We start from the raw sequence: 24,633 nt of genomic DNA, 5'->3' as shown, positions 1-24,633 counted from the left end.
TGTATGTTACTTAACACTGTTTGCCAAATCTTGTAAAGACAATAAGACAATTGAATAACAAATGCCATGAGACTTGCAAGGCAAAATTCATATCAGTAAAGCTACAACCCATCCACAATTATGCTCTGCTTCAGTTGCCATTTCGGAGAGTATAAGCACATACTTCCATTTAAGCACTGTTTATAAGTACACCTAATGAGATGAAACAGATGACTTCAACACTAGGAATCTACGCAATATCATGTGTAGCAGATGTTTTCATACTTAATTTTTTGGGAAACAAGATTTTTATCTACATTGGCAGATAATAAGGAAAGAGTGAAATGTATACTTTATTATGTGTCGTAATATTTGTAATGATGATTTAATGCATTTCCTGCCAACACTTAGCTTCTTTGCCAAGATTATCATTTGCTAACTAGCTGTCTGTTTTCTTAAATCTGATGTAATGCAGCTCAATCACTGAATCTCACCTGCTCAATTGTTTCATACGGATATAATCCGTATTCTGCTTATGTTTTCTTCACAAGTTCAGATTCTGATTAGCCCAACCCTTCCTATTCTTTCACACATTACAGTTTCTAAAAGACTTCACCAGCTGAAATTTGCTTTGTTTAAGGTGCTCTGCTTCACAGATTTGCAATATTTACTCACAGTATCTGCTGTTGATTCTGCTGAGAAGTGATGGCTGTAGAAATCAACAGGTCGAAGAGGAGATGTAATCTTCGCACATGTAAATAACACACGGGAGTACTGACTTGGTATAGCTGTAATTACTGCATCCTTCAGAATGGAGCTCTCATTTTTCAGCCTGCGTAGCTGTGTATGTATCTTTCCTACAAAAGAATAGAGATTAACAGGATGGAGAAAAGTGGTTAGAGGCACAAAAGGTTTCTGTCTATTCTGTTTCATCAGGGGTCAATATAGAATATGAAATCAATTGCAAGACAGGGTGTAGCAAAATAACAATAAATTATTGGGACAATTGGTGAAAAGATGTGTAACAAAGGAAGATAGATAACATATTAATCTAGCTAACTTTCACGAAATAAACCAGATGTGAGGCATTATTTATTGAGTGCCCCTCATAGATTTAAAAGATTTAATGCAAATGTTTAAATAATGGAAAATCCAGGATGGAATAATTATAATATTATGAAAAGGATAGATAGCTACTCACCATATAATGGAGATGCTGACTCACAGATAAGGCACCTTTCATGATTTGTAATTAATGCAAATGTTTCTTTTTCTGATACTGTAGAAGGGATGATGATATCAATAAGTTCAGGGCAGGAAAAATAAAATTGGCCTGGAAAATACTTACATGGTTGATGCAGAATTGGTCCTCATTAATGGACCTACCACAGAAAATGCTGGGAGCCCTGATTTCCATACTTCATTTGGTTGCTGTCACATGTTTGCAAATGTACATCTCTCATATGCTGCGTCCAGAGTACTTTGCTGTGTCATTTCGTTGGAGGGAGTGAGAGGAGTGAGTGAGTGACCCTTTGAACGTAACACAAAGTGGTGCTAATGATAAAAAAGCACATATTCACTGTCTAGTGTTATGCGAAGCACTGTTCATTAAAAATGTAGAGGAGTTGTTTGTGCGAGAATTTAAGACTGCAAGCATTTTTGCAAAACCTCAAGTAAAGTCTGCAATGCAAACTTAATGGCAAAATTGAATAAAACAGACTCTGTGGTGAATAAAAACCATAACTATCCGAAAAGAGGGTCAATCTCATGTTAGTCCTGTTGTAAACATTTTCATTTTCAACAAATTGTTGGGAACAATGAAACAGGACAGAAATAAAAAACTTAGACGAAAAATAAAGTGACAGAAAAAAAACCATTGAAATTAACAACTTTTCCCTATCCCTATACATAAAGAATATAACTTCAAAATGAATAGTTTCCTAACAAATAAGTACATCAAACAACAGACAATTTTTACTATTTATGAATAAACAATAATATGTGGTCAATCATAACCACAATTTTCACTTTTGCACAAAGCTGTGACATTTTTAATTGTAACGATTCCACTCTCCTGTGCCAAGTTCTCTTCACATACCATCATTTTGACTTTTGTCTATCTTTGTGTAAGCTTTTACCAAATCAAAGAACCGCATTTCTTTCTTTCTTTCTTACTTTTTAAGGTCTCTTTTTTTGTACCTAAGCACTCTTAACCAATATTCTTCTCCACCGATTGTTATCCATTGTAGAATTTCATTTGAAAGTCATTTCTTACTTTCCATTTATGAATTCTTGTGGTTATATTGCATATTTTATGGTAGCTGTTTTCTCGTTAATTATATTTTTGCCTGATTTAGTGTACTAAACAGCATGATCATCAGCATTAATTTCATTTTATATTTTATTTATATCCAAGATAATAAATATGTGGCGTAGGCTTTAATGTTATTCAATTGATGACAATTTTTGACTGAATTTGGATAGCTCCCCAAGACAGTAATTACTTTAGCCTTAGTGGCTAAGATTTTCAAATTGTAGTTGGAGAGAATCTGATTACCTGATGTAGTTTGTATTATATACTGAATGTGCATGTCTCCCCTCAATATAAATAATAATTTATCTAAGAAATCCCCGAGTCGTAAGATATTAATGAGACATTCAGCTATTTACAAAATGCCACATTCTAGTGACCTAGTGATCAATGGGATGGTAGTCCATAATATTCCTTTTTTGAACAGATTCCGGAGTGGATATAGACTGATATGAATATTGAGGTTTTCTCACTGCAATTGATTGGCATTGCAAACAACATCCTGAGTGTATTTTTAGCTGGAAACACAAAACAATTATTCAAACAATTTTCACTTTCCTTGAACAAAGGTTAGCAACAGAAAAATGTAAATGTTAACAAGAAAATGTAAAAAATTACAGCTTTTTTATGTTCTGCTTTCCCAGAGTGGCCCTTTACCGTACATGTAGCAACATGCTATGGGAAATGACTCACTTTACTAACCTATTGAAAGTGTTACAATGAGTTCTTCCTGCTGAGTCTCTGATGTTTCTATATAAACTGGATCTCCTCCCAGAATATCTGTTGCAGTGCCAGGTGTCGAATGACCTGGGAAGAGGGCTTTATTCATCTTGCTGATGCCACTCACTTTCTTCTGTCCACTTGGCAGAACAGAGGGTCGTTGGAATGTCTGAACCATCTCTCGTGCCTATAAAGATAAATCACTTTAAATCAAGTGACATTATTCTAGAACAGAAGTTTCATTTTCTCAGGTTGCCTAATTTATTATTCAATTACATAAAACAAAACAAGCAACTGTCAATAACTAAAAGAGAGGTAGGGTGAACAGAATCTTGCTTTCAGATTCATTAAAAAAGAATGAATATTAAAACTACAGCAATCACATAGTGAAACGAAACAAAGTTGTAAGGGAGTAAAAAAGATTCATAAGAAAATGAAAACATGAAAAACTGATGTACTTAGAGGCAGAAACTAGGTGATGATTTACAAGAAAATAGTTAACAATAAAAGTTGCCATCTGAAAACTAAAGGTAAAGCTGTCCTCAACTAGAAGGCTGGTTTGATCACTGCACAGGTTTACTAGGCATGGTATTACTAGACTTGGTATGCCCTTACCTTAAACTCCTGAAGACTATGTTATAAGAGTTATTTAAACTTAAGCTTCTTCACCAATTACTTTGTCTATAAGTAATTTATGTATTTAAACAAGGTCCCATTCATTTTTTCACACAAATCAGCAATTATGCTGTGTAAGTCAAACCTAGTACAGTGAATGGGCTATTTGATAAACATACCTGTTTCCCACAATGAAATCTTGTAGTAATGCTGTCAAAGCAGACCGCAAACAGTGATACACATGTCAAGTCACGTAAATTATCGAGAGCTGAAAATGAAATAATTTCCTCAACAACAGATGCTTGAAGCAAAGTAATATTGACCTGAAACAAATTTAAAGTTGTTAGAATACAGGTATAACAAGTACATAATATAGCTTCAAAATTTATTCATTTCACAATAAAAACTACTTTCATACTACTGTATGCATTATTATTTCATGTGGCGAAAAGCAATAGGGCATTAACAAAAACAGTGTGTTTAAAATGCAGCTATAATACTAAAAAAAAATACAGAATACTATATTTACTACGCAGAATAATAGCTGGAGTGTTGTCAGATATTACTCCGCTCCACAATTTCATTTATTACGTAATAGATAATACCCTGTCTGATTGGAGAATACTGTAAATCTTTATTTTTTTTTCAAAATGATAACAGAAAAATAGAGACCAAACTGTAACAAGCCATTTTAATGGTATTTATTGCGTTAGCTTATGGAAGACAAGACTTTTCTATGTACTGCAGAAGCTATTTAGAATTTCCTTATTTCTTTTTCATACTAATTATGATCATCTTCAGGCTCTACCAATGTTATGACTGGTGGCACAATCAAAGGAATGGTACAACAGAATAACATCAAGCCAATAAATTATGATTCAAAAGGCAAATTTCAAATGCTCATTAAGAATACAGTTACCAAATATGATTTTTGACACAGAAAAGATAAGAGCCATTCCACTTAACCCAAAACCATCAAATTTCAGAGCACTCTCATATTTACAAGATGTCACTACCATGCCAATAAGCTCACAACTCTACACAATGAAGAAAAGGCAAAATATATTATGTATTTACTGAATAATTAGAATATTCACAAAACCATAGCTTAACTTGCTTAGCAAGATTTTAAACGATGAGCAAAAAAATGAAGTATGTATCAAAAACATTGATTTTTTTTTTAGATTTCAGCTCCATCTGTTGGAAGGAACCTTAAACTATACAACTGAAGAAATTTCAGTACTTCCGGTACCTGCAAAATTACTTTAAAAATTCCTTCAGGAAGTTCATGCACATGAACAAATCCTTACCATTAATCACAATGTTATGTTTACATAAACAATTTAAAACACATGATTTTCAACTGTTAACATTGATGCAGTATAATGTTAAATAACAATTTATTCAGCAGTGAACGAAGTGGTACTGAATGCGATCCACAGGAAAATGTGGTGGTGGTGGTGGTGGTGGTGGTGGTGGTAGTAGTAGCAATTTTAATCTTTTGTGGATAAATTTTACAAGGGTATAGGATAAGTTATGATATTACAGTTTCAAAACAGAAAACATAATTCACAGGTACAGACTTTCATACACATGCAGGTCTAGTCTGACAAAGATGGACATGTAATCTGGCACAGCCTTATAATAACCTTACTTAATGAAATTTTATTCTTAATGACTGAAATGATATGTCATTTACAATACTATGTAAGACTAATAGAACCCCTCATTCTCAGTTAACTATGAAGTTAAACCATAATCACCACGAGGGACATAAGCTGTCCAAGTCTTGGAAATGTTCCATCATGAAGAGGAGAGGAGAGAAGAGAAGAGAAAACGGGAGCAGCAGCATTCAGGCAGATTGGTAGGGTAGACTGTAACTGGGTAAGAGATAGTTGGGGGAGGGGGGGGGAGGCAGAAATGAAAAACGCACAGCAGTACAAAAGAACCTCTCATAAGGTGACTTCTTTTCTATTCATGTATGGGGCAGCATCACTCTTAATTCATATTTAAGACATAAACCGCAAGCCCTTCAAAAATTATACAGCTATGACAAGTTAGCACTGTGTGTGTGTGTGTGTGTGTGTGTGTGTGTGTGTGTGTGTGTGTGTGTGTGGGCACGCGCGCGCATGGAGAGAGGTTTGCAAGTTCACCGCAAATTGAAAGGCATGTGAGAATTATATCGGTAGTAGGATAGCCACTGAAGGAGTTACCTAAGCACTGTCAGACAATGTCCAACATCGTGAAAATCCATGTTCAAATACAACTTGGAGAGAAACATATTTCAATACCCATAAATGAACTTGACAGAAAAAATAAAATAACAAGAACATACTATTTGTACGATATTAAAACATTAAGATTAACACAACAAAACTGAGGCCATCAAAGACTTCATTTTACTCATTATAAAGCTGATAACAGAAGGAAAATTACTTATCAAATTAAACAATGTTTAGAAAATGATAGAAATGTTGTCACCAGTATGCAACAAGCCCACAATGGTAACATATCAGCTGATGTGGTTAAAAATAGAGTAGCTGATAAGCCAGTAAACTCATTGTATATCAAAAATTATGCTGACATACACACTGCTAAAATAAAAAAAAGTTGTTTGTAACAGATGTGAATAAGCTACAAGGTACACAGAAGACTCAGAATTGTTACCAAGTGACTAGAAGAACTGAAATTACTATATCACTTTTAATGACTCAAGTCTAATCTTCTGTGTAGTTCAACATTTCACAGACAACAGTATTAGGTGATGTGAGCATTGGCTGAGATAAAGAATCAACAACACACACACAAAGTTTTTGTAGTCTCAGAAACTGGATTTTTTTTAAAGATTACTGTACACTTTATCAACGTTTTCTAACAGCAGGATACTTGAAGAGGATTTGGTTATCACGGCAAATATTTACGTAGTGTTAAACAAAGTATTTTAACTATTAGAAAAAATAACACACTGGTAGTTTCCACAATGTGTATTCTATAGTCACCACCTACAATCATTACCTTTGGTAGGATAAGAGTGCCCTGTGCCTGAGTAGAAATGCATTCTTCATACACATTTTTTGCATGAGGAGTGACACCAGCAGGTCGTTCTGCCGTGCTCCGTTTGCTGCTCGCTTGCAAATGTTGGCTGAAGTACCCATCACGATTCAAAACATTTGCAGCCTCTACTCTTCCTATGCACTCAGAATGCAAATGATTTAATACTGTTAAAGGATGAAGAGATGAAAGCGTTGGAGTCAGTGCATCAGTGAATCTGAAAGATACATAAAGTAATTAAACAGTAAAACCTTCATAAAGAACTGTAATGTCTCAGTGATCACAATATTATAGAGAAAATGTGAGAATAAATTATGGGAACTTACCTCTGCAGAGATTCTAGGACAAGTGGTGTTAGCATAATGTCAACATCCCCCTTCAGCTTCAGTATAACGGTCGTTCGATTGCCATACTCATGTTGAAGAGTTAACAGTTCTTCTTCACAACCTGTAATTTTTTTCCCATGTTAAATGTAAACTCTTATAGAGGTTAATAACTGAGTAATATTTTAAAGGAAAGTTTATGATATAATATTACATTATATGATGGGAGTGTGACCATGGAATTCTTATTTGAGTGGAACTGTCTGCAGGATCCACTAGGAAGATGATGTTGACAAACAAATGACTCTCTTAACTGTGATCTCAGAATTTCATTCCTCTTATTACATTAATATTATCTTGCCTAACATTGTGTGTATTAGACCCTGAGCTATTCCCTTCTTCTGCTATGATTTTTCCGAACCACAATATTACAAATGCCCAATACTGGAAATTTCTGTTATGGCTTCATTTCAAACATTTTATGAAATAACATAAAACCTAGTGTTGTTTTGTGTTGTCTCAGATAAAAAGTGCTCGAAGAACATTATCTATTTTCATCTGATGTGTGATTGAACACAAAACTTTTTCCAAACTTATTAGAAATAGTTCATATGAATGCTGGGTATTCATTTATCAAAAACTCTTCTGTCATGTCGAATGTGCTGCTATCCTGGAAAATGCACTGACATTATTCAGAATATACAACTTCAATTTGATAAAAACTACATGGACACATTAAAACATGTTGGAGAATAATGCTTGTGCTTCAAGTATTACTGTAATGCTTAGCTGTGGATTAGGTTTTTTATGACTGACACCAAGATATAAATACCTAAATATTTCACTAAATAATGGAATATTCTGTTTTATTTGTGAATTTGCTAGGATGTAAATCACTTGTCAGTTGGAAAAGGCTGGCAGGAAAAGTTGGTCATGGTCTTGTTGAATAAATACAAATGAAACTGCAGAGATTACTTTAAAATTTCTGTAACTATGGATGCAAGAAAATTCTGTATGAGTATTATAATTTTCTAACTTATCAATGAAATGGAGCAATGAGGAACAGTGCACAAAAATGAAAAATATTATAAATGACTGACTCTCGCAAATGAGACAACCATCACTGACACACACGCCTTACTTGTTACTGTAAAAGACAACATGTGTCCTCACATTGCAGGAATTTATATTTCTTTGGTGATGATGGATGAAATATACTAATCAGATTATTCAGGTACTCAAAATATGTTGCACCATCATGTGTCTTTCTTGTAGTTCACAAAATTGCTAAAACTCAGATTTCCATGGAACAGTAAGAACATTGCAATGTCATGGAAGAATTACCCATGGCATATTCTTCCACAAATTGTACTGCAGAGAGACCTTTGAAGATTCATGATGTAACAGTTTGATGAACTCTGACGTGAGTTTCCACCTCAATACCTAGATGATTATTTTATTTTGCTAAAAGTAAGTGATGGAGAAAACTGAAATTTATGGACAAGAATCTATACTGGAGCTTCAGTAATCCTACACAGGAATATTCTCACAAACCATTCAGAATTTCTCATCTCTTTCAAGCAGATGTATGTGTATACACAACTTAGTCTCAAGGAAAATTACTCAAAAATAGCTGGATTACTGTATCTCTAAATCCAGTAAAATTTCAAAAATCATCAGCACAGGTGCAAACATTCAGGTGTATTTGCTTCATTTCAATTATCTATCATACTGTTGCATTAATCCCAAGAAACAACATAATATACTCACCACTCTCCAAATCATCTGCTTCTGAACCCATAAATGTGCTACTGTCCCAGGTGTATGGATGAGTTGGTGTTTTGCCACTTTGTGGAGGAGGGGAACCATGTTCATTTGGACGACCCACCATTTTAAGAGATGTAAATCCTTCTGTCAAAGTTTCAAATTTTGGTGTATACTTACTACCTGCAAACATAAATAAAAGCCATATAATGTATCAACATAATGTTCACTGACAAACTTATGTGAGAACACCAGCTGGAAAAATGAGTGTCAGAGAGAGGGAGAAAAAGGATTTATTCCACATAAGTGCTTCATTTAAAATAAATTATGGATGAACGTACACAGATTTTGTTAAGTGCTTTCATGTTTAGCAGGTCAGAAAAGTAAAATTCCCCACAATTTGCAAATAAAGTATCTTGTGTTAACTTGTTTTCCCATTTTTGGACTTTATACATGAAAATGATAAACAGTCTGTCCTATAAATCCAACATGAGTTATCTGCTACTGTCATCCTTGGCTACAAATTTCTGAAGACAACTGTGTAACGTATTTGGAAGTTCACACTTTCTGCTCTCTTTAGCGCCTCAGGTACTGTTCCTTCCTTTTTTAGGAGTCACATTTAGTGAAATTACATTCAAAGTAACAACTTTGTTGCAACTTTTGTTATGTAGTTGGTTAAAAAAACTTTCAAATCTTTGATGGAAAGTTAATACAGTCAATCAGTTACCATTTCCATTGGAAGTCGACAATTTTTTATTAAAAGCACGTTAAAAATTAAGTTTAATGCAAAGAGCAGATGAACAGTAAGAAGTAAACTAGTTATGTAATTAGGCCATGAACCATACACTGCATGTCTCACAATCTGTTCAGCATACATTCAGAGCAATACAAGCATGTTAGGCATAAACATAAAACATGATGGAAAATACCTGCACAGATGTTCTTGCCCATTACAGGATGCAACCTATCAGCATCTGTAATAAATTGACAGCATCCAGTGATAATCACTATGCAATGAAATGGATCATGCAGTATTCCAAGAAACAATTATATATGGTGTCACAAAAACAGCAGTAAACAAACTTAAGCACACTGCATTTTAAAGTACACTACTGGCCATTAAAATTGCTACACCACGAAGATGACGTGCTACAGATGTGAAATTTAACCGACAAGAAGATGATGCTGCGATATGCAAATGATTAGCTTTTCAGAGCATTCACGCATGGTTGGCGCCAGTGGCGACACCTAAAACATGCTGACATGAGGAAAGTTTCCAACTGATTTCTCATTCACAAACAGCAGTTGACCGGCGTTGCCTAGTGAAACGTTGTTGTGATGCCTTGTGTAAGGAGCAGAAATGCGTGCCATCACATTTCTGACTTTGATAAAGGTCGGATTGTAGCCTGTCGCGATTGCAGTTTATCATATCGCGATATTGCTGCTCGTGTTGGTCAGGATCCAATGACTGTTAGCAGAATACGGAATCGGTCGGTTCAGAAGGGTAATACGGAATGCCGTGCTGGATCCCAACAGCCTCGTATCACTAGCAGTCGAGATGACAGGCATCTTATCCCCATAGCTGTAACGGATCATGCAGCCACGTCTTGATCCTTGAGTCAACAGATGGGGACATTAGCAAGACAACAACCATCTGCACAAACAGTTTGACGATGTTTGTAGCAGCATGGACTATCAGCTCGGAGACCATGGCTGCGGTTACCCTTGAAGCTGCGTAACAGACAGGAGCGCCTGCGGTGGTGTACTCAACGACGAATCTGGGTGCACGAATGGCAAAACATTATTTTTTTGGATGAATCCAGGTTCTGTTTACAGCATCATGATGGTCGCATCCGTGTTTGGCGACATCACGGTGAACGCACATTGGAAGCGGTTATTCATCATCGCCATACTGGCATATCACCTGGCGTGATGGTATGGGGTGCCATTGGTTACACGTCTCGGTCACCTCTTGTTCGCACTGACGGCACTTTGGACAGTGGACATTACATTTCAGATGTGTTATGACCCGTGGCTCTGCCCTTCATTCGATCCCTGCGAAACGCTACATTTCAGTAGGATAATGCACGACTGCATGTTGCAGGTCCTGTACGGGCCTTTCTGGATACAGAAAATGTTCTACTGCTGCCCTGGCCAGCACATTCTCCAGATCTCTCACCAATTGAAAACGCCTGGTCAATGGTAGCTGAGCAACTGGCTCTTCACAATACGCCAGTCACTACTCTTGATGAACTGTGGTATCGTGTTGAAGTTGCATGGGCAGCTGTACCTGTACACTCCATCCAAGCTCCGTTTGACTCAATGCCCAGGCGTATCAAGGCCGTTATTACGGCCAGAGGTGGTTGTTCTGGGTACTGATTTCTCAGGATCTATACACCCAAATTGCGTGAAAATGTAATCACATGTCAGTTATAGTATAATATATTTGTCCAGTGAATACCCGTTTATCATCTGCATTTCTTCTTGGTGTAGCAGTTTTAATGGCCAGTAGTGTATAATTGTGATTATAATAAAAATATTAATTTTTTGACAGTGAAGTGAGTCTTGTCACCACAACTGAGAAATCAGCATGTGAGACTGGCAGATTCAGGCTCCATGTTTGATGTCATGTACCACCAAATAATTATCCTTGATGCAGGACTCCACATTATATCCTTGAGGATCTCCTCATTGTGGATCCATGGAATGAAAAGTACACAAAATCTACTAGGGTTTACTTGGTATTGTGAGGGCACCTGAGGAACTATTTCAAGGAGACACAATTGTATCAGACACAAAAGTCAATGTTAACAGTCAGGAGAGCGGCGTGCTGACCACATACCCCTCCAGTATGTCCATCCAGTGATTCCCGTCTTTTTACTGTTGCATACAACTTTTTTTTTTTTAATGTCTAATTTTTCTTTTCTCCTCATGTTCTATTTTCGACAAAATAATGCACTGCAACACCATACATCTTTTGGAATCTCTGCCTTCGGTATCACCACTATCACAACCACAACCACTTCACTGACACCTTTTGGAAGCACTATGATGTACAATCCTTGTAAACATTCATTCAATAAGATTGAAGATTTTATAACCAACGCCTCCCAATGACACACTTTGTCAGGTCCACAATGACAATGTGACTTACTTGAATCCTCTTAATATGTTTATATCAGAATAACTGGAATTAAATACCTTTGTCCAATGTAATTACCTTATCCTTGCTGAGCTCCACTATCAAATTTGCTAATCTCTTCATTTTTTTCCTGATTCACAAAATTTAGTGCATTGTAACTGCAAGAATCTCTGTCAGAAATACATACCCCAATTCCTTAGACATCAGTGTCAAATATTTGTTGAGATCACAAACTTTACTTTTCTTTGTACTAGGAGTAACAGACTACCACTATTTGGAAGTAAAAATGAAATATTCCATACACTTTCTTGGAATGGCAATATTTGAAAAAATTTCAAGTACCTAAATTGTTGTTTATAGTAAGGCAGTTGAAATTTCCCAAATATGATCATTTAATATAATGTCAACTGCTCATTGCCTAGTGGACAGACCTCAAATGATTGCTTTGGCTTCGGGCAATACAAAACAAAATCCATTGAACTCAGAGATAAGTTTTAACTTTCTGAATTGTGAAATGTGAGCACAAAAGAGAACGGCAAAATGATTACATTTATTAACATTAATCACATGTGTCCAGTCACAACTATAAAATAAAATGAAGTATGTGACACATTTCAGGATCAAAGCTTGTTGGGGTGAGTAGGGGTTTGCCACTTTAGAAGTGGCAGATTAATGATATCCATGGCATATGAAGCTGACAGGAACCCACTGCACAGTGCTAAATTGAAACCAACATGAAGGATATGGTGATTGATTGATTTCAATGTTGTGCATGTTGTCTGATTAATAGATGACCTGCAAATGGAAAATTAGGTCCCAAAACAAGTTGCAGACACCAGTATAATTTTTAAATAAAACTGAATTAACCATCCTGTTAAACGATTTTTTATGGTTTTTATTGCATGCCATTCTAGGATTATAATTAAACTAGACAGTATGTTTCAGATTGTCAGGAACACACTTTCACATTTTCTCTTAATGTACTGCTGCAAAGTTCATCCATAATCAGGAATAGATATTCAATTTTCTCACAATGCATATTTAGGACACTTCACTTGTTGCATCACTGATGTGTCTGAACTGAAGCTATAGAAATTATCAGAGTCATGCTTCACCAGCATCATGATCTGTCATTTGACATTCACAGTTCGATAAAGACATCTTATGCAGCATTAATGTTCAGTGATAAACATCCACATTTCCCCTGCACATTTTCTCATGCCATTTTCCATTAGGATGTCATTTCAACGTTCTCTCATCTCTTGGTCTATAGCTATGAACTTACTTCGTCCACTTGGCATCAATATCACTAGCTATATGCTCCGTGCACTGCCACTTTCTTTTCATTGGTCATCATTCTGTCTTCCACTGTCTTGCGATCTATTTATTGTCTGATCTCTCCCAGAAGCAGCCGATAGGCATATCTTCAGTTGGCAGTTGCTTGCAGTCTGGCCTCAGTGGCCAGAGACAGTGGTCACATGTATGTGAGTTGTGCTTGCATAAAGGAGTGTGTGTTTTCTACCTCAGAAGAAGGCCATTTGGTCGAAAGCTTAATTGTATAGCAGTCTTTTTGTTGTGCCTGTCTGCAACCCAACATCTCCTCTCTATTGTGAGTAGCAGTCTATCATTTCCATAACACCGAAGTATGACAGTTAGGTGGTTCTAACCGATCCAGTGGTTTAGGAGGAGATGTGGAACACATCCACATACATACACCCATTTTTATAATATTTATTGATTTCAGACCAACTTTTAAAGTTATTCTACTAAGTCACTCCATTTACCAATAACCTGCACTAAAAATAAATACTGCAAGACCATTAGTAAAATGATGGCGGTTCCGACATGTAAAAGAAACAAGTATTCCTTCTTCATTTACCATGTTTAATTATCTGAAAACTCATACATAAATCAAATGTAAATAGTCTTAAACACAATGTATACTTTCATTGTTTCATGCCACGTGCACTGAGGATGTCAAAAAACAATTTGTAATTACACACCTCAATTACAATCAAACCAGTGATTGACAATACATTTGATGTAGACCAAGTCTAAAGCAGACCACCATGTGTTTCACAAGAGCATTATTGAATTAAATTTTTTCCAGAATGCGAGATAATGTCACTTTATTTCAGTATTTTGAACTTTCACAAACGATCATCATTGCCACTAGCAGGAGTAAAAAATTCCCTTTATCAAGAAACGCCATCAAGTATTCTTTTCATTCAAATACAAATCTGTGATCAACTGCACAGACTGTTGCTCATTATTCATCAAATATATTATGTACTTCTTGTTACAGGACACAGTTAATTGCTCTCTAATGAAGGAAATATTTTTCCTAGAGGTTATTATTTTACATCAGCCTGCCTATGATGTAAGCCTGTATCAAACTTCCAAAAATAACAGATTAATCTGTTGAAACTGGTAAAGTGAAATTAAAATTTTTGTACAGCTGACAACTGATTTTTATTTTGGTGAAAAGTATATACATGACAGATGCTGAACAATAGTTATGAACAAAATCATACCATCGAGTATCCTGTTGAAATGAAGTGACTTGCCATAAAATTTTATTGGTCGTAAATTTGGAATGTAATTTCTTCGAGAGGCAACTGAGATTAATGCTCAAATCATAGAAATATGGGCTCTATGAAATAATCGCACAAAAATTACACTGGGTAGCTATAATGTATTGATAGGAGAGAATAATTAGCAGCAAAAATTGTCATGTCTTACCAACATAAATGAGACGACCATCCTCTGTCCGCTGGAACAGTGGGACTGTAAATGCATCGCAGCCTGATGGGAGAGATGCATGTGACCAGTTTCTACATGAGACCTGAAATGGAAATTACAGCAACTAGTTAGCAACATCCTAGAACGCTGTGACGTGCAAGCTGAAATAATCTCACCTCCCCTGGAGCTGTGAGGGCAGGCACTAAGTTTTGTCACAGTAACTCATCTGGTAAAAGCAGTTCCCATAAAAGGTGAGTGTCTCAGTTCAAGTTCTGGTTTTTTGGTCAGATACATTGTTTTAACATGTAAAGACGTGTCTCTTGAACAGTTTTTAGTTTAACACAGTGACTGCAGGAATGCTGGCCAAAATACCATAATCTTTGGACAGTATAGGCCTGAAATATGTTTTCCAAAAACGCAAAACTGGTTCACCTCATGGAAAATGCATAGTTGCATTCTGAGGATTCTCATGATGTGAAATTTAAAAGCTACTTTCACAAGGGCAGAACCATCACTGTGAAGTACAACTCTTCAATGTTGGAGAAAGGTAATCAAAGAAGAAACTTCTTTGTTATCACAATAATGTGACCTTACACACATCCTAAATGGTTGATACAAAACTGCACAGTCTTCACTCTGAAAAGGTTCCACATCCACATATTTGCCAGTTATGGCTACCCAGTGTTTCCAAAGAAACGGCGGGGAAGACAAAAACTCACAACACATCAAATAAAAAAAGTTGACACTGAGAAATATACTTATTTTGGCCATACCTTACTCTGCTGTAGGTATTAAAGAAATTAAAAGTCATTTGACTAAACATACTTATTAGTGATTAGGTTTAAAAAAATCAAAATGGATCACTATCTTCTCATATTGCAATTCTTTCAGGTGAAGAAATTTCAAGTATGAAACTTCCTGGCAGATTAAAACTGTGTGCAGGACTGAGACTCGAACTCGGGACCTTTGCCTTTCGTGAGCAAGTGCTTTACCATCTGAGCTACCCAAGCACGACTCACGCCCCGTCCTCACAGCCTTAATTCCACCAGTACCTCGTCTCCTACTGGCGGAATTAAGGCTGAGTCGTGCTTGGGTAGCTCAGATGGTAGAGCACTTGTCCGCGAAAGGCAAAGGTCCCGAGTCTCGGTCCGGCACACAGTTTTAATCTGCCAGGAAGTTTCATATCAGCACATACTCCACTGCAGAGTGAAAATCTCATTCTAGAAATTTCAAGTATTTTTAATGGATACACTTTGAGACACAAAACCGCTATACCCAGTTTTCGGAACTTGTATATTCCTTCCTCATGTAGAAAATAGAACTTGGTTGGGGAAGGTTAGAAAGGAGGGCAAGCCATTCATTCACAAATGGGATTAATGTTGGGAATTTATATATAAATTCTGAAAATGCAGAGTTCTACTGGCAATACTTGGGATTTTGTCTCCTAAAGGTAAGTACTGGCCAACCATCCTGTCTATTTGTAATGTTTTCTTAATAAAATGTTTCTTTTGATACAAATCTTGTGTTTTAACAATGTAGGAAAAGAAAGATTGCAACTTGCCATAAAGAAAAAACGGTTGCCGAAAGGCACAAATTAAAAGACACTTACATAAAGCTTTCGGCTACAGCTTTCATCACCACTAGAGCAACACACCATTCATACACACAAGTTAGCACAACTCATGCACACATGACTGCCAGCTCTGGCAGCTTGGGCTGGAATGCAACTATCTTGTGGGGCACAAGCAGCAATTTGGAAGGGGTGGGGAAAGAGAAGGGGAAAGGATAGTGGTGTACAGGTGAGGGGGAGGGGGGTGGGAGTGGGGTAAGAGATGAATGCTCTCTTGTGGAGTGTCCAGAGACTAGAATGGCGACAGGTGCAGGTGGCTGTCCACCCTGGTGGAAAGCTGGTTGGTAGTCATACCAATAAAAAAAGCTGTGCAATGATTTGCCAGCTCTGCTGCAATCACTGCACAGCTTTATATATTGGTACGACTGCCAACAAGCTGTCCACCAGGATGAACAGCCACTGCCCAACTGTGGCCAAGAGCAAAGTTGACCACCCTGTGGCACAACATGTAGCTGAACATAGCGTGCTTTGCTTTCAATGGCTGCTTCACTAACTGAGCCATCTGGATGCTCCCCTCTACCAGCAGCTTTTTTGAACTGCGCAGATGGGAGTTATCCTTACAACACATTCTCCGCACCCATAATTGTCTTGGCCTCAACCTACAGTAATGTACTGCCCCACACCCTCCACCCAACTGTTTCCACCCCCTCCATCCCGTCATCATCTCTCCATTCTCACCTCCCACACTCTTTGTTTGCTGCCCTCTGCCAATGCACCCACCCATTTTTCCGTCCTCTTCTTTTTCACTCCATGCCCCACAATCCTGTTCCACAATCGCCTGACGATGCACCTGTTGGAATTCTCATCTCTGCACACTCTGCCAGACAGCATTTATCTCTTACCCCCCCCTCACCTGTACACCACTATCCCTTCCCCTTCTCCTTCCCCGCCCCCTCCAGATTGCAGCCTGCATCCCACATGACAGCTGCATCCCAGCCCGAGCTGCTGGAGTTCCCTGTCATGTGTGCATGAGGTGTGTTTGCTTGTATGTATGAATGGTGTGTATTTCTCTTTGCTATAGCTGAAAGCTATATGTAAGTGTCTTTTAATGGTGCCTGTCTGCAACTAACATGTCTTCTTTATGGTAAGTAGCAACCTATCTTTTCCTACATTATTTATATTCCTGCCTGAGTTTCCAGTATTTAACCTTGTTTTTTCTTTGTCATGCCATGAACTACTTACACTAGCTGCTTAGTGTAGCAATTCACATCCAGCAACATACATTTTAAACTTGTTAAGAAGTTCTTTGAATCAAGTATACCACCAGGAATTATTAAAACACAGAAGAAAGGTTATAATATCGATTCACATAACTGTGACGAACTAATTGTTCACTGGTGACTGTACTGAATCCACGCTAAAATGCTGTTTCAATCAATTGAAACAGGTTGCAGCATTCAAAAATTATCCAATTTGTCTAACCTTCAATTACAAAAGAGAGCAGTTGAGCAAATAACCTGATAAACAATGTAAAACAGGGGGACTGGACAGGGATTTTAACCAACAATCTCCTGAACAAGAGTCCAGCACCATACCGCTGTGCAACCTCACTCGGTGCAAAAGAAAAAGTAATTAAAATTGAAATATGGTACAACAAAATTCAAACTCAAAGATGAAAGTCAGCCTATCAGCAGTATTACTTTCATTTCCCAAAGGTATGTATTTGCCAGAAATCTTTCTCACAATTTTATAGTTTTCTTGAGTGTATTTTCCATTTGATACAATCAATATTACTTCTTTCTGATATGACATTAACTCATAGCAGTGTCTCAACTGCACAATGACAGCTTACACAGCAGCATCTCACTGCATCATAATACCCTTATTCCTCTATTGAGATCCTATTGCTGCTACATAATATTTCTGTGCATTGGTTCAAATGGCTCTGAGCACTTTGGGACAACTTCTAAGGTCATCAGTCCCCTAGAATTACTTAAACCTAACTAACCTAAGGACATCACACACATCCATGACTGAGGCACGATTCGAACCTGCGCTGTAGAGGTCGCGCGGTTCCAGACTGTAGCGCCTAAAACAGCTCGGCCACCCTGGCCAGCTGTGCATTGGTATATCATTATAGTTCAGAAGAAGAGAAGTAACAAAGAAGGCAAACGTACTACTAATTATGCTGCAGTTTAATACAAAAACCTAATAACAGGTGTAGGTCACAGTCTTCACTTGCTACAGAGATTTAGTTGTACTTATAAATGTTTAGCAGACAATAGCTAAAACAATTTATGAACTCAGATCATTGAGTGGTAAATTATGTATCTTTAGAATTCATGATCATATTCAGTAACCGCAATTATTTTTCAGTGTGAAGACTACCACTGTATGTGAAACTATAATAAAGATAACAACAACACATAAAAAAGGGATATTCCCTAATCTTGAATTCACAACAGTGACTAAGCTCTTTAATACAGGGTGTATATGTGGACGACGAAAAAAAATTCCCGGATTTTTCCCGGATTTCCCGGTTAAAAATACACTTTCTCCCGGATGAAAATACACTTTTTCCATGTTAAACAGTATACTTTTCCTCGGAACTGTAAAACTTATCAGTCCTTTCCGTGGTTGTGTTTTTATACACCGGCGTAGAATTTCCTGGCACTTTAGAAAACGAAACTCGGGGAAAAAACACATTTTGGAAAGATGTCTGATGTGCAGCAACATGTGCACTGCATATTTTTGTATTACGAAAGTATAGATACGAATTCCACCAAACATGACATGTTACTTTCCGACAAAAATAACTTCATTTTTCTGCAAGGTGATTAACGCTTGACTGTCAGAAAGGTGGAAACAAAATAAAATCTGAAACTAATAACACATTTTAGCCTTCTGTAACTGTGTGAGAGTATTTTAATTCACTTGACAGCTCCCGGCCACAGAAATCTATTTTGTTTTCATTTGACGTGAGAGCAATAAACGAAGACAAAGCAGCAAAATCACTTAACGTAAACACGAGTCATGTGGAGACTACCACCTCCCAATTACAACTCAGACTGCTCTGTGCATCAGGTCTGGATCTACGATATTTCCGATCTGGGGCAATATTAGATAGTGGCACTCCCCCTCCCTCCAGCGTTTGAGGTAGGACGCCAAAAATTTAAAAAACCAACTTTTCAAAAATATCTTAATTTTGTAGCGCACATCTTTCTGAAGAGTCTGATAGATAAAACTTATATGTTTGAGGGAACGTAAGACACGTTATTTGGTCAAGAGCAGTGCAACGCCTCTTCACACAGCATTCTTCCATCGCACGCCTCTGTATTCCGCTCTGTGGAAATCAAACGTGTAATATTTTGTAATGGGTGCCATCAAACTATATTCAGGCCAGTGAAAATTAAAATGTCCTGTGGTGCCTCTACTGCTACCAGTCAGCCGGTTTGACATCCTGCCCCTCTTTAAAAAAATCTCACAATTAATACTGGATAGGATTATCTGCAACCGGCAGAACAAGAACTCTTCAGAAAATTTGCAGTCTTTACTGCCTATTAGCTAATAACTTGCTGTTTTGTGTGACATAAAATTAAATATAGGATACATGAAACGAGTAAAGACATGAGACAATCAAGACGGTACACATTTCTTTAATCCTCAAGTCCTTGATTTTTTTCATCTCTAATCTTGCCACAGCTTTATATGGCGTACTTTCCTTTCTGGAAAAGAATCTATTACCTCATCAAAGTTTGTCAACGTTTTGCTACATGAAAAACAAAATGTCATTGCCTAATACTAGAAAAGCTGTTAATACAAATAGTACCCAAGACTGGTGTGGTTTCTCGATCTGTTTACGTGTATTTTGTCACTGCTAGATAAAACGAAATAGGCCAGCCTAATATTGCAGCAATTGTTACATACAGCAAATAAGCAAGACTGTTTTGGCACAAATGGTCATTTTTATAACACGACAGAATATAATGAACGAAGTACCATTATCAAATGCCTATCAGGCCTACTACAAGCAAAAAGTTTGATGTTAGGAAATTGTTTCACATTTCATTCATACACTCTAGGTTCTGAAGAATAATATGAATGTGCCCCCCGAAACTGCCACCAGGGGCAGATACCCCAGTTTGTCCCCGCCCCCTAGTTCCGGGCCTGTTGCGCATACGTGGAATTGAAAGCTTAGGCGCATCAGTAAAATTTTTCCGGATAGCATCTGGCTGCTTGCTGCTATTGCTTATACAGCTAACTGCCACACTTCTGTAGCCAGAAGCGGAAGAAGGTATTACTCATACGCGACTCAAATGTACATGCGCATAAGCTCGCTTGCAACCGCTCAAACGAATCTAATGCAAACAGTTGGGACATCATGCTCATCAGAGGCAATTTGTTGTTATGAAACATTGCATAGTCTTCCTAAAGCCAAAGTTACAAAAAAAAATAATGGAAAACTAAAACAATGAGAAATTCCCGGAATTCTAAAACATTCTCCCAAATGGAAAAATTCCCAGGTTTTTCCTGAATCTCCCAGTTGTCCCGGGTCATATACACCCTGTAATAATATATGAAGTATGTTGAATGTTACAATGCTATTAACTACCCAGCTATTACTTAACAATAATGCAGACAAATGACCATTTGAAACATTGGTAATTATCAGTGTCAGATAACTAACTAACATTCCAATTGAGTTTAGTGCACAAACACAGAAAACAATTATAGATTCCAAACAAAAATTTGGTTGTTTAGCTTACTTTTAGCAAGAAAACCATTTTATTGAACTGCAACAAAGACTCTAAGTTACGAGTTCATCAGAAAATAGCCACAACAAGCCATATTATAATAAGAAGTTATCAGCGACACATAAATAGAACCAAGATTGTTTCACTACTTTACTTTTCTCATACAAGGAGAAAACTATTCAACATTACCTATACTAGATTTGTGCTGGTGTTACTTCCTGGATACTCCTTACCTGTGATAGATGACTAATGTAACTTGACATTAGCAGTGGTGAATCCACAATAGGCTTATTCACTTGCATATGCAAATTAACCAATGTCAAATCTTCTTGCGAAGAGACAGCTGAAATAAATGATGTACTAGACACAGAATGGCTGTCAGAAGAATCAGGGATAATGGCTTCATGTTCCTGAAAGATTACAAATATGTTATCAAGCAGGAAAAACTGATATATTATTGCACATTTAAAATTATTTGAAAATAATATAAGAATTATATAACTTAAGAACAACATTTAGAGTAAATATGTGATACATGAAATATCTGCAGTCTTTGATTGTAAAAATGTTGTTAGTGTAAATGTGTTATTATGGAAGCTCTATGTAATAATTCTACAGTACTGCTTTGTACCAAGTGATGTCTGCATCTGCAGAGGGTGAACAAAATCTCACTCATTGATTCAAAGAAAAACTCAAGGTTTTTAAAGCACCATCTTCAGCATGCAATGAAACCACTCTTTCTGGCTTATTTCATTTTCTGAGAAGTGCTCTCCTAAGCAAAAGAAAATGAAAAATAAGAATGTAGTGGAATAAGCACAAAAGATCAACATGGATGAGGCAACACCAAAGCCATGAAGTATGTCAAAAGTAAATAATAGAAAGCAAGGACATAAAACAGAAATCTCTACCAGAAGAAAGAAAATCAACTAAATAGCAGTAACATCAGTTAAAGGCCAATGATGAAAACGTGGTTTGGCTGTTGATAAGAGCACTACAATATAAGCAAGTAAAGCATTTGTGCTGAAAGCATTTGTGCTGGGAGGAGAACAAACTACTGGCAATGACTGGGTAATTCACAAAGACTATGTAGCATGCTGTACTCACAGGGACTTCTAGACCATCATTAGTGCTAAGTCTGTCGTTCAAACTTTCTGGTCCACTGTGAACAAAGTAACGTGGACTGATAGATCTCTGATGTGTGGATATGGGTAAACTGCTGTTGTACTTTTTATGGGGTGTTATGATAGGATGGATTCCACTAACACTTCTTTTATCTTCATCACCTGAAACTCCCTGTAACATTTTACAAACCACTTAACATGTACGTAGACAATCTAGAAAATCACTGGCTCTTAACTGAATGAAACCTGTATGGTGCACACACACTCTGCAATGAAACTGAATGAATAGGAGTTCTCCATTACAAAACAAGAACAACAGACCTAAGGACACCAGTATCGATTAAAAACTGACAATATTCAATATTACAATGGAAATTCCAGGACGGAGTGCCAACAATATGAAAAGGAAACTTTGCTACTGACACTTAGAGGAGGTGCTGACTCACTGACAGGCACAATGAAAAAGACCACTAGAAATGTTTTCAGCTTTCAGACAATGTCCTCCTTCGGAAGTAGAACTCTCGCACAGTCACAACAACAACTCACACATTCACATCCATTGCCTCAGGATGGCAAAAGCCCCACTGCATCTGTAGTGAGAAGCAGACCCTCTCCAAATATGTTTAGCATCTCACTGAGGGCTTCACAGATCAAAATTACTCTTTCAACATGGTCCAGAAAAACATCTCCGATTTCTCACCAAACAGCTAGCATCCCCCACATACCCACAGTCCAGCCACAAGGGGGCAGTCATCTCATGACCAATACCATCCACAACTGAGTAAATGAATCACATTCTGTGCCAGGCTTTCAACGACCTGTCATCCCGTTCTGAAATGAGAAATATCCTCCGCACTGTTCCCAAAGGGGTATTCCACCAACCGCCCAACCTAGACGCATATCCTTGGTTATCCCTATTCCATCCCTGCTCACAACCTATCGCCTCATGGCGTCTAACCTTGCAATAGATCTAGATGCAAGAGTTATCCCACACATCGTCCCACTACCATTTACTCTAGTCCTGTCACAGACAACTCCTACCCCACCAAAGGCACAGACACTTGTGAAAGCAACCATGAGATCTACAAACTTAGCTGCAACCACTGTGCCATATACTACTTGGGCATAACCAACAAGCTGTCTGTCTGCATGAATAGCCACCAACAAACTGTGGCCATGAGACAGCTGAACCACCCAGTTGCTGAACAAGCTGCCCAATATGACATGCTTCACCTGAATGACATCTTGACAGCCTGTGCTATCTGGATTCTTCCAACCAACACCAATATTTCCAAATTTCACAAGTAGGTACTCTCCTTACAACATATCCTTCATTCCCATAACCCCCTGACCTCAACCTATACTGGACACTGTCCTGCTCCTGCCTATCCCCTCTCCCCTCTTCCTGTTATTCCCCTCCACCCTCCCGACACACACCTTCAATCCTGCCAACACACCTACAAATCCTCCCCCCCCCCCCTCCCCCAGTCAGCCTCCTAATGCTGCAACTAGCAGTCCTATCCTGTCCCACCCCACTCCAACAAGCACCTTTCCCCACCATTCCTACTATCCCTCCCCCTCCTCGCACCATACAGCCTTCTTACCCTCCCTACCCACCCCTGCTAGATTGCTACTCATGTCGGGCGCAGTCACAGCCAGACCACATGTGAGCCCATTGTTGTGTGAATGTGTAGAGCTCTACTTCTGGAGGAGGACTTTATCTGAAAGATGAAAAATGTTTCTAATACTCTTTTTCATTGTTCTTGTCTGTGATTCAATGCCTCCTCTTCCTGGTGAGTGGCAATCTCTCCTTTCAATACTTTTAATCCACACAAATTCTTAAAGAAATATTATGTCAAAAACAATAAGGTGCGTGAAAAAGTCACACATAATGCATGAAGTTTTAATACATTTACTCTTTACTACGAAGACACTCCTACAGTTGAGTCAACCTATGTAGAGCTATGTAGAGGCATTGCAACAGAGACTTTTACGAAATCACACTGTAGACGTGCGAAGCAGCTGTGCCCAGTGTACAGAAACTGCCTGGGATATTACACTACTCACATAGTTCATTTTTTGTGTTCATTACTAGTAGAAAATTGGCAAAATTAATACCCAGGCAATGTCGGATTTGTATCCAATATAATTACTTGCTTTGACTGACTCTCAGACAGTGGCATAAATCACCAGACTCTGCCTCCAAGTTTCAAACACACAATCATTTCTCTTCTGTCCTACTCTTTCATTTTCAAAGATTCAATGTGCTACCATTACCAACAGAAATGGCAAGAGAGATCCACCACTACTCTGACATATCCCTGTGACAATAATTTTCCATGTGAGTGTTGGAGGAAAAAACATAAGTATTCCTCTGAACCAATGTAAGTACATAGGAAAACCAATGAATAATTACTTGATGATCTAGTTTAAAACTAGCCCACACTAAATACAAACCTGGTATCTTAACCCTAGTGTGATTTGGTGAGTGGACATAAGCAAAGAGGATGTGATGAATTACGCAGCGAGATGAAACTGTAG

At 37.6% G+C, this 24,633-nt stretch overlaps 1 protein-coding gene across 1 annotated transcript in view; it reads right to left on the bottom strand.

The window, feature by feature from the left end:
• LOC124777437 (transmembrane protein KIAA1109 homolog) overlaps positions 1–24,633 on the bottom strand; it is a 527,366-nt gene that overhangs the window by 305,820 nt on the left and 196,913 nt on the right. Inside the window, exons 31-39 of the mRNA XM_047252842.1 lie at positions 21,205–21,381; positions 14,648–14,750; positions 9,693–9,737; positions 8,770–8,946; positions 7,003–7,123; positions 6,641–6,893; positions 3,805–3,948; positions 2,993–3,197; positions 655–836 (exon numbers count right to left, since the gene is read on the bottom strand). Of these exons, the coding sequence (XP_047108798.1) occupies positions 655–836; positions 2,993–3,197; positions 3,805–3,948; positions 6,641–6,893; positions 7,003–7,123; positions 8,770–8,946; positions 9,693–9,737; positions 14,648–14,750; positions 21,205–21,381 (1,407 nt within the window). The remainder of the gene's footprint in view (positions 1–654; positions 837–2,992; positions 3,198–3,804; positions 3,949–6,640; positions 6,894–7,002; positions 7,124–8,769; positions 8,947–9,692; positions 9,738–14,647; positions 14,751–21,204; positions 21,382–24,633) is intronic.

The sequence above is a fragment of the Schistocerca piceifrons genome, chromosome 2, assembly GCF_021461385.2.
Source record: "Schistocerca piceifrons isolate TAMUIC-IGC-003096 chromosome 2, iqSchPice1.1, whole genome shotgun sequence".
Taxonomy (NCBI): Eukaryota; Metazoa; Arthropoda; class Insecta; order Orthoptera; family Acrididae; genus Schistocerca; species Schistocerca piceifrons.
This window is presented reverse-complemented; position numbering and strand designations above follow the sequence as displayed.